Here is a 17,090-nt window from a genome sequence, read left to right as displayed (position 1 = left end):
TATGATCGAGCCGCTTATCACGCCGGCTAGCATTTCGCGTGAATCACCTGCTGACGTTTTAACGACGTGCAGTAGCCAGTTTGTCATACGGACTACAGTACGGTGACACGCATTAAAGTAATAACACACGTTACTGTGCGCGCCGTTCATGGAAGAGACAGTCGATCGATATATATTGGAAATTATCGAGGTACTTAAACGTATTTACTGTTATACAGACTACGAGATTACCGAGAATATGTGCGCCTTTAAGGTGTTAAATATCACATGTAAAAATAATCGATATTTCCTTTCTCATTTTTAAAAAAATAATGCAAACTCTTGGGAAAATTTGTACGAGCACTGATATTAGCGATGTATGTAAAGTAATCTCTGATTGCATTTTTCCTGGGATTTCTGATTATCATGCTTCACCATCTTGCACCCAGGCAAAGGACGAGGAAGCGAGAAACCCGACGATCTCGATAGTGTCACGTCCGATTGTCGCTTTAATTAATATGAGACCAAACGCGACCATGATCGACCGATCGATTGGACGTGTGATATCCCCCGCAAATACGGTGTCATTTCGTACTATGATTCACCGGTGCGTCGACTGCTTCAAGGACGACCGTCTTTATCACAACTTGAAGCAGAGCTGTTAGTTTTATCATCGGCGACATTACCGTTACAATTTAAAAATGTTCCCTAACAAATAACGAAGCCTCAGAATCGAATTGCATCGTTTAAAAAAAGCGCAGTCTGAAGTACGTTTTTGTTATAAGAATATGTGATAGGTTTAATGACCGTGTGACTGTGAGAGTTATCGTTTCGTATAATTGATCTAAGGAAGTGCTTTAGCGTTATTGTTTGTATAACGTCACGTTTCTTGGCAAGAAACTCCCTTAGTCAGTTGTAGTCATAGCATGATGGTTACTCGAGACAGTCGCTTTCCCAAAAGCCTGACTGGCCGCCTAACGAAATAAGGTAATAATGTGTTTTCTTTCAAGAAAAATTTAACGGCCCTCCCTTATATAAATGTTATAAGTTAGAATTATCAACGCAAATCTTCGTGATGGTAGTTCGGTTCCATTTGCAGTTATGATACTTATAAATATTGGAATTTTTAAATAAATATTTCCTAAAGATATCTGTCGCATATTAGAGAATAAGTCTTGGAATAAGTACTTAAAAGTGCAAGTAAATGAAGACAATACATTTATTTTAATAAATCATTATGTGATTTTATTCTAATTTCATCACGACTTATCTCAAGTCAAAATCTCAATTACCTTAGTACATCGATAAAATATAAAATAAAAAATCATTCTAAATTATAATATAATTTTTTATACAGTTAAAAAGAATAATTTGCATACGATTTACGGAAACGAAACGGTAGAAATTTTTTATATATTTTATTTTTATCAGAAATTGATGCTTTATTCTTCATTTATTCGCACTTTTATTGATCTCTGAAAAGAAAAGCGCGCGCGTTCACCTGTGTCATGAGACGATCGGCGCCGGTGCCTTCCTCGTCCTTAAAAATGATGTCCGTGTTGTAATTGGGTACCAGGTCTCGGAACTTAGCGTCATTTCTCCTCACCTCTCCCTCGCGAAGCCCGCTTGCCGGTAAGGAGAATTCGCTGACATTTGGCACATGCTGTTTGAACACCAGAGGGGTAAGTTTTCTCAGATTCGGCCGTCGGCCGGCGCCTCTGCCGGGTCCGCATGCCAGGGCAAGGCCACCGTTATCGAGTACGGGCAGCCAGAAGCTAAGAATCAACATGAGAACCTGGAAGAGCGAGGCGCGTGTGCCTACGCGACTCCCAATGGCACAGTGGTGGGTTGCCTGGAGGCCGCGGCGACGATGATGATGGTGCACCATAATCGCGTGCCTCTGCCTCGAGGTCGACCTTGCGCGGTCACTGCTCTCGTCGTCTCCAGAACGGCTGGCAGAACGACGACGACGACGACGGCGGCGGCAGGAACGATGTCGAGGGTGACAATCCGCTTGACGTTCTGCTACCGATTCTTCTTCTTCGCCTCTTGCCACTGACCTCACTCACGGTTAACCATAACCAGAGCATCACACACCCCCCGTGCACGCACTCTTACCACCGATGTGATCCCCGTAGTTGCGTTGATAAACTCCGCGCGCGACCGATCAGCGAATTAACGCGAGGCTACAAACCTTTCGAAAGATCGTTAAAGATTATTCTTTTTCTTTTGTAAATACCGAAAGGAGCCGACATACGATCACCACTTCGGAATATTATCAAGTCGTGGCACCAAGTCGGAGGGTCTACGAAGACGAATCTCTCTACATCGTAGACGTCGTCGGATTCGATCGGAAATTTATTCTAAAGCGACTGTTTCCTCGACTGATCGACGTTCTCCCTATCAGTACCGGGCCTTTTAAATTCTCGTCGGCACGCGCCAACACTCCCGCCTTTCCGGAGCGGAACCTTCTGCGATTTTCGTTGGAGAGGAGGTACGTGCGAGTCGACTCACTTGACTGAACTCGGACGAACGACGTCCGGAAGCTAGCGCACGTTTTCCGGACGAGCCGGTGGTGGGAAATGCAGGATGGGTTTCGGTGGGTACTCCTGCGTTGTTTCTTTGGTTTGACCAGGTCCAGGAGAGTACCCCTCTTCCTGCCCCCACCTCGCGGCAAACGGCCGGCGAGACCACCGCCGCTGGCTGCTGCTAGCTGCTGGTCCCCGTGAGGCTTTCGTGGCCTCCAAAGGTGGTGGTGGATGATCTCGCCCCTCCACCTAGGGCCTCCCGGTACGCGTGACTGACGTCACGAGGCCCGCTGTACCTCTATTGGCCGGGGCGGGGCGTTCACCAGGTAAACGAAGACAGGTGCACATGCCGGGAGGGAGAAAGAAAAAGAGGGAGAGAGAAAGAGAGAAAGAGTTAGAGAGTGCGAGAAAGGAGGAGAGAAAAAAGATAAAGAGAATGAGAGAAAGGAAGAGAAAGAAGATAATCTTCCAGCTTTTTTCTTCCTCAGCTAGACGCGATCAGTCTCTCATTCTTTCCTACTCTTCTCTCTTCTCTCTCCCTCTCTCTCTCTCTTGCCACTTTTTCGCCAACTATTTCTTCGTTATTCATCATCCGCCCGTCTCTTCTTCTTCGATTATCTTTCTCTTTTCGACGTTTCTCGTCCATCCCACTATCGTCGATTGGATTACACTTCTTCTTCGTCGTGCCGTCTTACCTCGTTACTCCGTTCTTCTCTTCATCGGAGTGCGTCGGTTTCTTTCCGCCTATCGCGCTCTCTTTTTTAGCTCGGTTTAGACTTTCCACTATGTAAGGCCTTCCGACATTATGTTACATATAGGATTCGTTGTCAAGTTCTCAATGATTTTCTACCCTCAAGGGACGCATTAGAAATGTGATAAAAGTGACGCGTGAGGTGTAGGAAGCTTGCGAAAATGACCTTGACGGATACTTGGAACGCCGTAGGATTCCGTTCTTCGTACTCTTCATCTTCTACTTCTTCTTCAATTTCTTCCTCTTCGCTCACACTCGACTCTTCACGTTTCTTTTTCTACCATTAGTACTCGTGGCTCACTTCGACGTAATTTCGCAATTCCTTCCCGCATCCTGTGAGATTTTCACGAAAGGACTTCAAAACTGGTATTTAAATAGCGTGACTTTCGACGATTATTGTATTACACGTAGACTAAATAATATGGACGCGTGTGAATGATAATTAGCAATTATTATTTACTGTAGTGTTGTCTTTTTAGTGGTTTCTTTTTATTGTTAATTGATAAATGACCGTGTAAATTGGCACAAGTCGCTCGTTATCATTTCGAGCACCTTCACGCTTCACGAGATATCGTGAAAAAAATCTGCACGTGAATCATTCCGATTACAGATGTGCGCGTGTTGCACGATCATTGATCATCGTCATCGTTCGATCCGTTTGCGAGAAACGCAATATGGTATTTGCAGGTCGGAGGACCGATTATGCGAGCCAAATACCGTTGATCGACATTATAAGCGGCGGAGTGTATCGCGCGAGTAAAATATACGAGACCGGGCACGGCTACACGGCAACTGATATGAAAGTCTAAGTCTACCTCACGGAGGGTAGAGAACAAGCAGAGAAGGGGGATACGGCAAAGAGTTCAGTTTACTGATAATAAACATCTTTCCCGAATACACAGACGGTGCGGACTGGCCTGTCCGCATTTACACAACGTCGTGCCGAAACGTGCCCGCGGCATTTCTGGCGATAACTACAACCGCGATAACTACTATTGCGTTAGAAAGCAAAGCTCTTCGTCCGGTCGGGAAATAATATTTCCTAATTCTTGACACTAATCGTATAAACATTTTGCTCATTTATTCGTACGATTTCGCAGAAAGGAATGAAACGAGAAAGTAAATTGATGATATGTAAGTTTCGTTTAATATAACGACGCTTAATTGAATTCATAAAATTATAAAAATACTTTTTAAATAAAAATATTTATTGTATTTCTCTGACCGTGCAGGTCTAATAATCGTACAAATTGTAACTAGATTACTTTAATTAAATACTTGTTCGCACTTGTTAATGTAAGTGTTAGTGTTTGACCTGAACGCACCGTAATCATTTATAATGCGATGATTAGTAATCTACGAATAAGGCTTCGCAAAATAAAAATCAATTTTCAAATTTATCAACAAATATACTACGTAGACAGATAAAAATAGTAAGATTTTTTTTCAGATGTGTCTAGGAAAATTTATAGAACAGCAGTTCGCAACACCTATTACTCGCAAATGTTTTAGATAAAATTGAAAATACTTTTAGAAGCAAGAAAGTAATGATTAGCAAAGACAGGCCTGTGATGTTCGCTGGAAACTATTCCGGCGATCGGATGGAATCCAAATTTCCATACATACGGGTTCCAACATTGTAGTGCCGCGAACTTGATTTTCCGTGAATTTTCCTCATCCCGGCGCATCCGGAAACACAATGGCCGAATTACGAGCCGTATGCATCGCCCTACGCGGAAAGGGGGAGAATTACGGCCCAATGAAAGTATAAAATGTCGCTCGTTAACGGAGCCAATGCCAGAAATCGCTGAAACTTGCCGGCAATAAAAGGTAACGAGTATTCGCGGGCTGTAAACATCCGTGGAACGCTACTCCGGAACATTTCATAATCCTGTTACGAGGCACTTTGACTTTCGTGGCCAGCCGCGGCGTGTGTGCCCGTGTACGTACGTGTGGTGCGCGCGCGGGGATTGAAAATAAAATTCTGCTATCGAGAGAGGTGCAAGTAACGGCGCGGCGTTGCCGTGCCGTGTAAGATTGTTGCATCGTGAGAAAATATAAAGGAGGAGAGAGAATATTGTCGGTGTGATCCTGTGCACGAAGCGCGATTAAAATTTCTTCTGTCGCGTTAGACGGTCTTTTCGTGACACTTGACTCCGGCTGAGTTATGAGGCCGACGAAAATAACATGCTATCGATCGGTTTTATCACATCAAAATGGTATCTACCTATTATATCTAACAGCCTCGATTACGTACGATTCTTATCGGATTCTTACGGATACTGATACTGCAATGCAACGTCTTAATATCTGTGACATATATCACAGGGTATGTCCCCTATCGTAAAAAGTATTTTCGCATTCACATTCCTAATCAAACTCATAATCGCAATAGCACACAATAATGATCTTCATTGACGTCCCAACTAAAAAAAATTAAGGTGCAGGCTGAAAGTTTTTTTTTTATCCTGCAAAAATTTCTGTCGGCAAGACGAGAGCGGTCCACGATGCGTCGCGTCGCGAACGTATGAGCTCAGCTGTCTCTTTTTCGAGGTAACACGATATCCTGGAGGAACCTAATGTCGAGCAAGCAGAGGTAACACCGGCCGAACGACGGTCCGAGTGGGCCTTTCGTGTAATGGACGGCTCAAATATTTATCATCGGGCGCGTAATTTAAGGTGCGTTTAGCAAACGGAAGACGACGCGAGGAAAAACAAACAGGACAGGGGCGGCGTGGCATAGCCGGCGAGAAGGAGAGAACGGAGCGGCGCGGCGGCGAGCGGCGAACGAGGAGGAGGAAAGAGGTGGTGGTGGGATTGAAGAAGGAAGAGGACGATGAGCGGAGATGCTGAGGGGGGTCAACAACGATAAGCAGGAGCGAGAGGGCGCCGAGGGCGAGAGAGGCGGAAAGAGTAGCTCAAAGGGGCCGCCGCGGGGTCCAGAGGGCCTTGTGAGAAGGCGCAAACCCCAATAATAGCACCAGAATTTATATACCTGCACGAACTCGGTGGAGAACGGTCCCGCGGCTGGAAGGGTCCGCCGACCCAGGGACGGCTCATTGGACAATGCTCTGGCGCTCCTGGACAATACTTTCGGCGATGTTTCGCGGGTCCGTTTTGAATCTCGGCATTCGGTAACTTCGAATGTCAAGCTACGTGAAACCGGACGATGCGTTTATAAATTTAATAATCGGAGGATTTATGACTCTTTGAAAAGAAAAGAGATCGTTTGAAAGGAACATGTACTTTCGACGAAAGTCCTGATCCGCGCTTCGCGTAAGGCAGTCCTGCGGGAACGCGCAACTTTGATTTCAGGTGTGCACGTTTCTCAAAGCCGAGCGGCCCTGGGTTTCGCCATCGTCTAGCATCCTCTAGATAGAGGAGGAAGCCGAGAAACGGAATGAAGGAGAGAGTATAGAGGCAGCAGTTCGTGGCAGCCTGGAGAGCGAACCATCCATCACGGATGGCTCAAAGCCGTATCTTCTAGTGACCGGTACCCGCCAGTACTGGATGCCGCAGCGTGGCCAAATATTGTGAAAGGTCCAGAAAAGGCAGGAACGTGAAATAAATTTGCTGCGCCGATGTGAGAGGGAGGACGGCAGGGTGGAGGGTGGAAGGCGGAGGGAAGAAGAGAGAAAGAGAGAGAAAGGGAGAGGAGAGAAGCGGTAGAAAAAAGCGAGAACATTGGTCTCCCTCCCTTCTAGTCAGCTCGAAACGTTGCGTCTTGTACTTGTGCGTGTCGAGATGGAGAGAGGAAGAAGGCTCTTTAACCACTGTCGGCTCTTTGAACCCTGCCGATCTCTCTCGCGCGGTTCTCTCTCTTTTTCTCTCCCTTCCTTCTCTCTCATCTTTTCGTGCCGCGTCTGCTCAGCGCGCTATCATTTTCCTTCTCTTTTAATCTTTTTGTCTTCAATATCTGCTTCATATACAAGCCAAATTTTCACAAATCGTGAGGTATCATTTACATTTCGCACGTAAGAATACATTGTTTTAGCCAATTATTGTCTTGTTCTCATCAGCTCGATCGTATCAAGCAACTTCTTTCGTTTTCTTCTTCACTGAGAAACCCACGTCGGGTTTTTGCATAAACCGTCTGTCTGGCATACATTCGCTGATGAAGGGAATCTGTATCCTCCGTGGGTGATAGCTCTCGTCTAATGATTGAATCTTCACAGTACATTATAACGTGAAGCGGAGCAGTGCTTTTTACACGCATGTTTTTTCGGACACGGTATTCTAACTCGATAGCTATAGCCTTACAATGTGCCTTCGTCGTAACTTTATAGTTTACGTCATGAGACACCGAGACAGGCCATTTTGCCGCAAGAAATGGCAAAATCATGGAGGGACAGGTTGATCGCGCGGAGAATTCGTGAGGAGCAAATTGTCACCGAATATCAGCTTTGACATCCGGTATCGCCGATGATTCTAAAGCCTGACTCTTAAAGAAAACACGATCTTGCATCCTCGAAGCCGCTATTCTCTCTCGGCGTTCCGCGCTGACGCTTGTTAACGCAGCAGCACCTTGACCGTGCTCTCAGCCCATAATTTTCTCCGCGAACGTCACGGATCCTCTCTCGTTGGTGGATTAATAATCTAGAGTGGTCTCTCTCTCCCTCTCTCGCGCGCGCAGAGAGCGAAAAAACGATACGACGACGTGAGGGCAGCGCTAGAACGAGGGGCCGATAGGAGGACGAGCGGGAGAAAGAGGTGAAGGAAGAGAAAGAAAGCTGGATGGAACGGGGAACGGAGAGAGAAGAAAACGTGGAAGGGTACACACAGCGATCGTAGCTCGTAAGTTAGCACGTGGTCGAGTCAAACCGTGCGAAGGAAACCGAGAAGCGGGAAAGGAGAGGTGGAACGAGTCAAGCGGGCTCACTACCTCATCTCGCTTCTTCAACCACTGACGTAGATGGAATTCTAAGTAGCCCTCGTGTCGACGCGATCTCAGGAAGCCTTGCCGTAGACATTATCGGCTGATTGCGATAATTCACGATAAGTAACCGGGGAGAAGACTGAATAACGTGAGATCTCTAGATCTAAGGTCTATCTTTCTGTTGCTCGTATTTCTTTCAAATTACGATTTAAATACCACTGGCTTTATCTATAGTTTTATCAACCTATGATGTCTTTCATCGTTGATCTTTTAGCTCCTGATGAAACGGATTGATCACGTTTCTTTGTAAATTTACGTTTAGATTACATTACATTCATCATAATCCGTTATAAAAGATATTGCGTACTCAATGCGTCTACTGATCGTAATAGATTTCGTGGTAGTGGTCGCAGTGTTCTCTACGTCCCTCAATACTCGCGCCACTGTCAGCGTCTCCCGCTCTTCTCTTCTTCGGAACCACCTCATCTTCGCAGCCCGGGCCGAGCTAAGAGACGGCACGGACGGTGAAGGCAATGGGCTGAACAGAGAAGAGACGAAGAGGAAGCGAGAGAAAGAGGGAGAGAAAGAGTGGCGCGCACGTAGCCGACTCAGGGAGCGAGCATCAAGAAGAGTAGTGAACAGAAGGGACGAGCGGAATGGAGTAAGGGGTAGAGACGGGAAGAGAGCAAGAGCCCGAAGGACCACACAGGACGCGGCACGCGCGCGCTCTACCGGGTGGGCCAGCACACGTCGGCTTCGGGGATCTTCGCGCTACCTCGACCGAGCTCGTGCGTCCTCGGTCGGGCCCCGTGGTCGGATTGCGCCGAGGCCACACAGATCGCGCACGCGCGAACGCTTCCTGGGTGGCATTCGCCTGCCGGCCGGCAGGCCGAGCATAAGGTACTTCTCTTCGTTTCACCGTGGGCCGTACAACCTGTTAGTATCGTGCCGTCCACGCATTATGCCTCTCATTCTCCTCGTCTTTCACAGCACGTCCACCGCCAGGCCCTCTCCTACTCTCTGTTTCTTCTCACCTTCCTTTTCTCGCAGCCCGTCGGCGGAGCCCGTGAGCCCCTCCCGTCTCAGTTCTACCGGCATCACGAGCTTCTAATAAGATTCCAATTTGTCAATTAGGGGGAGGACGGGCCCCTGACGCGCATCTCCCGCTACCTTGACGGGCATTCCTCTCCTGTTCTTCTCTCTCCCTTTCCACGTTGGCACCTACCTGCATTAGCAATGCGCAATCACGACGCTTTACACAGCTGTCGCGTCAAGGTGCGCTCCATCTTTTTATCTTTACACACCATCACGCATATCACTAGTTTCATAGGTGGAAGAAAACTCGCTTTAGCGATATTGATATACTAAATATATACACCTACGAATTTCGTGACGCGAGGATTACCGAAAGTTGAACAGCCAAATATACCGCGATTTACAGAATGATCCTCGCGCGCAAGCGATCGTTACAACGTGCATCACGCATTTTTATGTACTCGTTGGACATAATGAGATGTAACGAGCTTTGACGCTCCGGGAAGTCCGAAGATTCTCACGACGTAAGCCACCCGCTGAGACTCGTTGTCTCGTCAATATCGCGCCATAGCTTCTCCAGCATCGATTTCTTAACACGTCGAGTATCAGACTGTTTTATACAGCATGTTCATACGTTGAATTATAAATAATTCTATATCTTAAATTATAAGACAAATTAATAAAACTTCAACAATGTCCAAAAACAACAATTTCCAAAAACATTCGTGCACGTTTCCTATTAAATATGCATAAATTTAAAAAAACTTTTGACGATTAATATTGTCGGGCAGCAATAAAAGTATTTAGCGTCAAACCGATTACATTGGCTCATAAACTTTTGATATTATTTGCTTCAAACACCCACCAGTAATATTTTGACGCAAACAATCTTATGATGCATCTAAAAAGTTCATTAGCGTTTTCGTTTTTCTTTTTTTTCTAGACGGTGCCGAACTAGGAACGTAGCCGGTGCCCACGTGGGTCAATCCTCGCGTACGTGGGTCCTGGCGACGTGGGGCCCCTCCTAGCCTGCGGGCGGACTATAAAGTTTCATTTCTGCCGGGCGAATGTCTTCGAATTAGCAATAAAGCAGCGATTCTCTCCCCCTTCGCAACGGACAACGAGACCGCGCCGCGGCGTTGGCCCTTTCTCGTTTTTTGTTTACTCACCAACGAACTGGTTTTGCGGTATACACCGTCCGTTCTTCTCTTCGTCTTCGTCGCCCTCCTGCACGCCATTCTCTCCCGCCGTCTCAGGGAAGCCCAGAGTTATTTCGGGGTACGCAAATACACCCGGCCCGTATGCGAGGGGTGCCAACGAGCAGCCGTGGAGGCCAGCACGCGTAATATCATCGACAAAAGTCAGCGTGATGCAAAATTCCGAGTTTATCCGTTTATTGATAATTCGCGAAAATTCGAAAAAAAAAGTGTATCAAATTTTGCGCCTAGGGCCAACAATTTTTGGGCATTATTAAAGGATTCGCGGCTGTACTACTTCGCTATACGAGATTCTTTAAGCGACCGACTCTCTCTTTCCGCCGGAGGTTCCGTAAGATCCATATCGTACAGTACCGCGAAGAAGAGGCCGCGCGCTCGGCTTCTCAACTCCTCAAATGATAATTGTACCCGTGGGTATAACGTGCGCGAGGCAAATCGAATTAACGCGGACGTAACTCATACCGAGTATATCATCCGAGACAAGAACCTCCTCGGGATGGCCGGAGGGAATATCGCGGCAGGACCCTTTGAAAGCGCACGTGCACCGTTCGTCCGTGCACGTTGTTTCACCGGTTTCACGTGTGCGTCGTCGATACAGCTCGGGTGTGTGCACGCATATCACGCGTCCGTATGCTTGCCTCTGCGCATTATATGCTATATATGATCTAGATCCGTGCGCGCAGAGACAAAGGAATGCTTCCTTCTCCCTCTCCCTCTCCTTCTCTCTCTCTCATTCTCATTCTCTCCCTCTCCCCCCTCTCTCTCTCTCCCTCCGGAACCTCCGGCGTCCTTCCACCGATCCTCCTTAGTACCCTGACCGAAGAGGGTACAAGGAGCTGCGAAGGACGGCGCGAGAAGCGGGGTGTCGCGGGGTAGGGGCCGAGATGACGGCGAGGGAGGAGAGGCGCGCAGGGGAAGAAAGAAGAATAAGAGAAGCGAGAACCAAAGGAGGAATAGGCCATTCTACTTATACGCTGCTCGGATTCAATTAACTCTCCACCTTCTTCTCTCCTTTTTCTTCTCATCTCGCGGCTGGCATGCCTGGCTGCTCCCTCTCGCCCCTTTCCTTCCCCTCTCTTCCCCCTCCTCCTGTCTTATACAGGGTGTTCCTCGGGACGTCTGTACGTCATCACTTAGCGTCTCGATCGGAGACTTTGATTTCAGGATAAGTGGTATTCGCGAAAACCCCGTGGGTATTCGCAGGCCGCGGCGAAAGTCTCGCGTCGCGTTCCTTTCAGGGTAAAATCCGCTCGAGTCAAATCGAGCGCGCGTCCGCGACGATTTGGGGTTCCGCTAATTGCGACGGTGTTGAATTTCCGCGTGTCGATTACGGTATATTCTCGCGATCGGGCGAGATCAGGTGTTTGCGTGTCATCGCCGGCGATAACGTCGCGCGCGATTATCGCCGCCGCGCCGTAATTGCCGCGGCCGTAATTGCCGCGCGCGGTTGACGCGCCGACTCTTACGACACTGGTAATAATAATGAGGCGCTTTACTGCCCGTCGTACACGACCTGTCGTACCTGTCGCTCGTTAAGTGGCCGCGACGAGATAAGAACATTGTTACCAGAAATTGAAAACGTATCCGCGTTCACGCGAACGGCCGCGCTCTCACACACTTGTATGCTCGCGCATAGAAAGCAGATACAGATACGGAAGTATCTCTCGAAATTTCTCGCGAGTCGCGATAGACGACTCACGTGAAGACGACTGATGCATCGTATCTCGATCTCGCCAAACTCGCTCTAACGTCGGTACGATAATATGATTAGTTGACAATATTTCACGTTACTTCGCGTTAACGAAACGATTTCTCGATGGAATCGAGAAATTATCACCGGTATTAAAAGGGTTGAAGAAAGCTGAGATTGGAGTGTGTCGTAAAACGACGTCCTCTCATAAGAGTCAAACGGGATTTGTTGGGATATCGCGCTTTTCATTAACTCGTACATTTTTACGTAAAGAATTCGCGCGAATGGGAGGACTCTTCTCTCGCGCCGTATCCTGACTGCGGGACAACCCTTTTATCGCAAATGATGCGACGCAAATAGAGTTTGATTGTCGGTAATGATTCGACGCCTCGTGAACGTGCCATTATCTCCTCTTGACTCGTTCGTTCTTGACTGGAAAGCAGTTGCCCGAGACCTTGTGCGGATTCGCCCTAAGGGCCGATTCACAGGGCCCGAGGCAGGTTCCTCGTTTCGGTATCCCTATGCTAAATCGCGTCGCACCGTGAATAAGAATTTTCTAATGTGACAATGTGATCATAAAAAAATATCACTGATCAAGCAAACAGGATGAAATCGATCCTGGTCGATCGTCGTCTACAATACTTTGTTGTGCCACGTCACGAGAAATCTTTCGTCATTGGATTACAGTCGAGATCATTGTTACCCGATTTGCCTTCGCTAAGCGTTTCTTTAAGGGGCGGTTTTCTTTATCGCGACTTTATCGCGCGAGTTATCGATATTGGCTGCGCGGTAATCGGATTACGCTGAGTTGCATTATTGCAATGATAACCGTGGCATATGATGCAGCGATTGTTCGCGTGAAACTAAACAAAAGACCAAAGACAAGTGCGAAAGTGCAATATCGCTTATTATTGCTGTATAAATAGACCTTTATCATCATTGTCTTCTAATTTTGTCTTCTGACTGAATTATTACTAATATACTTAATTAATATTATTAAATATCTGATGCTTTCGAAATTTCCTCGCAATATACTACTTTGATTTTTAATAAACACGCTTATGTAAGCACAATATTTTAATTTTTTAAATCATTGACAATTGATTCAATTCACGGAATTATTCAGATAATTTTTTACAAGATAAAAAACTTCCGAAATTATTACACATTTGGAATCGTGTGACTACATTCAACGATAAATGTTTATTTTCATTGAAATTATTAATTTGACTATTAATAGTATATAATATATTCTGCATAATTATTATATCATATATTCTTTCATAAAACAAATCTTAAAAAATACTGAACAAAAACATAATTTTAATAAAAATTAGTACTTTCAAAAAATATATCTTAATAAAATTAGCCTAATTTTTACAAATATTTACAAGGATTCAAATTTTAGATTTTTATTTAAGATTGAATTAAATGGCGTTATGTTAAATACCGTAGAAACAAATACATCATCCAATCTAAACAGCCTCGTAAAAATAATCAGCTTTCTTTAAATCCATACATAATTAAAAACGTGCATAAAGATCGGCGGCGGTCTCAATTTTCCATTTTACGTTAATTTAGTAAATTTATTAAATTGTAATCCGATTCGAATTTAAGATCATTCCGAGCGGTGTGTGAAAGCAGATTTTAATTAATTTGGACGTTGACCTCCCGAGGCGACTTTGTTAGAATCGCGCGAATCGAGGAGCACCGTTTAACTTGGGGATAGTATGAGAATAGTACGAGAAATCGGACTCGTCTCTCCAAACGGATTTATAAATTCGGTGACTCGTGGCAGCGCGCCTCAGCAGAAGCCTCTACGATCTTGTCACACGTCGGGGAGATGAGAACGGTGCCTTAAGGCCCGCAACCTCTCCTCGAGACGAGATCTTTCTCCTCTCTCTCTCTTTGGTTTCCCACGAGAACCACCGCCGCCGCCGCCTTCTGGAATGTCGCTCTCCCCCCCCTTCTCCTGCGGCTCTCCTCCGCACCAACCTCCTTCTCCTCCTTCTCCTCCTTCTCCACTACCGTCTCTCGGCTACAACCACCGGTCTCCCCCTTTGCTCCACCGTCCCTTGTGCAACAGAGTGTCTTCTCTCGCTCTATCACACCGGCGCAACCCTGCCGCCAGCTTTCCCCTTTCGCCCCCACGCCTTCCACCCACCTCCTCCTCGTCTCCTTCGCTTGCTTTTCGGATTCAATGGGGTGAATCTCGCGCGGCGCATGCTGCACCTCTCGATGCGATTCACGACGGGGATCGGATACGATGGTTAGAAATGGTTAGAAATAGAATCGCGTTGCGGAGCGTTGACAGAGCGCGAATGGTTCCCGATGTTTAGACGATGTTCCTCCGCTTTCCTACAAAGAAGCTCCCTCTCCCTCCTCTCCGTCCATTTGACGGAGGTGTATCACGTACATCACGTATCTTAATGACGATTCTCGAAGAGAGCGAAGATAGGAGCTTTGTTCCATGACCGAGGGCGCGCTCGCCAGTTTCCTCCTCTACTTTCTCCGTGCACTTAGCGAGAAAGAGAGAGAGAGAGAGAGAGAGAGAGAGAGAGAGAGAGAGAGAGAGAGAGAGAGAGAGAGAGAGACTTGGCGCGTCGTCGACACGTTCGGCGCTACTCGATAGTAGATCGTAGAATTTAAGTGGAAATAGGTTGCGGACTTTATGCCGCTTTAAATGCCACGACTGCGATTATGCGTTTCCCATTTCTGCGGTTTAAACGACGTGCGAAAAGGGGATTCTATTCGACGCGCACATGCGACGCGATGATTTACGAGTCTTTCTGCCGTGCTACGTGGTCTACACCCGCAAACGTGGCCAACGTGTCAACTTTTTACACTCGTATATATTCGCAATCCTCGATTGGCATTAAATAACGGCAACCGCGGATCATTGCGAAATACGCTTTTTCAAAACACGAACGAGCCGATTTAGAATTCTAGAGTAACGTGCAGATATATACGCGAGGTCGAAAGAGTTTCGCGACATGTCGGATTCTAGTGTCGTCTTAGCTTTCCATACTTATCCCGCCCATCGATTGTGGGATATATCGGCGGATTTATCGATCCCTAAACGCGTACAATGAAATATTCCGTGGCAGCCTGAGAACTCTAACGCTCGACGCTTCGCTAATCAAATTGTTTCATAATACGGCAAACCGCTTATCCTCTTACACAACACGATTCATCTGTTTTGTTCGATGGAGCACGAGCTTTGCCGTTGCGTACAACTGCGAGAACGTTCTGCCGCAATCGCCAACAGGTCGCGATATAATTGCTGCTTAATGAGGCGAAAAAATACGAGCCCGGTTACTCGCCGGGCTATTGTGTTACCGTTCTTTGGTAAACTCCGATCCGGCCTCCTATTACATGTCTGGCTAAAAATAATAATGGTTTACACTTTGCTACCTATGTTTGCACCACATATCCATAATTGCCCGTACGTGATTCCGTCAAAGTGTGCGCCAATCTCGTGTACAACGGGTGGCTCGGTTTTCCGAGCAGTACAGATTTCGCAGACGTTCGTTTTATCGAGATCAAAAAGTGTATCAAAAAGCTGGTAGCAAGAAAAGTAATTAATTATAATCGCTTAAGAGATAATCTTTCGTCCATTGTTCAACAAGTACGATAATTCATATCACTATTAAGTCGAAGGTTCGATTAAAAATGCAACTGGTCCCGATTCAACGTGGCAAAAGAGTTCTGTCAAAATTGGACAAGACAAAATGAATAACATGAAGTCTCGTATGAACATGCAATTCGTATTGTATATTCTTGACTTGCAAAATTATTTCAATTTTTATTTTACACCTGAACTTTAGGACTATTTGGGACGGGTATTTTTATCAATTCGACCACTGAGACTCGGTACGACATTTATCGTGATAAACAATAAATGCAAAGAAGAGAGAGAGGGATATCATTTTTTAGTCGATATATGATTAAAGGTAAATGATAAAAATCGTCGTAAATGTCACGCCAACGTGCGCGCACCGCGTATAAAACCGCATAAAACCGCATGTAAAAAGGAAGGGTATCGACTGGGAATTGTGTCACCCGATGTGCACCGTGTTGTCGCTCCGGCCAGGCCAGACGTAACACGAGACTGACCATGCGAGGAGGCGGCCACTTGCTTAGTGTACATACCATCTCTACCAACACCGATTTGAGAGCACCATAACATCGTGGTCACCATGATCATCAGCTCGAGCCGCACGAAACACGAGGGACGCGCCGGACGCGCAAGCGAGAGAGAATAGACGCGCTCGGCAGGAGTCTGCCCCTCTTTCTCTCCCTTTTTCTTTTGCCATCTCTACCTCTTCCCTTCGTGCCCATCCTTCACGAGCTGTGTGACCAACGGTGTGACTGACACCGTGCCGGTGCTTATCGATGACCGTGACACTAATGACGGTGCCACCTAGACCACCGAAGAATTTGCGCGCAGGGTGAAACTGACAATGCATTTTTCAAATACCTTATATTAATAACTTATATTAATAAAAATATATTCTCCGAATATGTTAAATACGATCTTAAATGAGACGGAACTAATTCCCAGACGGCATGCATATAAAAGACGTCGTAAAGACATTTTTTTTAAACATACGCGTTGTCTGAGAAACTATACGAGCGCCGAATAAAATAATATAATTAATTATGTCGCACTGACAAAATTCTGATCACTTTATTTAAATATATTCCTAGCTTTGAAGCATTAGAGAAAACTTATATATTTTTAATGAGCCTTTGTGCGTTCAGCGCATATTGTTTAAACTTTAAATGGCCAAAGCTGTTTGGCCATTTTGAATATCGCTGATATAATGATGCGTTATAGAATATTTGAAGCTTTTTAATTTCGAGAATATGTGTCAAATATTTAATAATCTAATTTTAAATATTGTTTAGATTTATTTATTACACGTGACAAATATTACAGCAAAATTATTTATCACAAAAGTATAATTAATTTTAAGAACTTTTGAATGTTTATTTTGTCGTATAGCGATAA

General features: G+C 45.9%; 2 protein-coding genes across 2 annotated transcripts in view; both read right to left on the bottom strand.

Annotated features, from left to right (window-relative positions):
* Positions 1–4,057, bottom strand: part of Hh (hedgehog signaling protein) — a 37,916-nt gene extending 33,859 nt beyond the window's left edge. The window contains exon 1 of the mRNA XM_071790745.1: positions 1,481–4,057. Within this exon, the coding sequence (XP_071646846.1) occupies positions 1,481–1,867 (387 nt within the window). The 5' untranslated portion in view covers positions 1,868–4,057. The remainder of the gene's footprint in view (positions 1–1,480) is intronic.
* The window catches only part of LOC139814392 (short transient receptor potential channel 4), a 59,765-nt gene that overhangs the window by 41,205 nt on the left and 1,470 nt on the right, over positions 1–17,090 (bottom strand). The gene's annotated exons all lie outside the window — the stretch shown is intronic.

The sequence above is a fragment of the Temnothorax longispinosus genome, chromosome 1 (genome assembly GCF_030848805.1).
Source record: "Temnothorax longispinosus isolate EJ_2023e chromosome 1, Tlon_JGU_v1, whole genome shotgun sequence".
Classification (NCBI taxonomy): Eukaryota; Metazoa; Arthropoda; class Insecta; order Hymenoptera; family Formicidae; genus Temnothorax; species Temnothorax longispinosus.
This window is presented reverse-complemented; position numbering and strand designations above follow the sequence as displayed.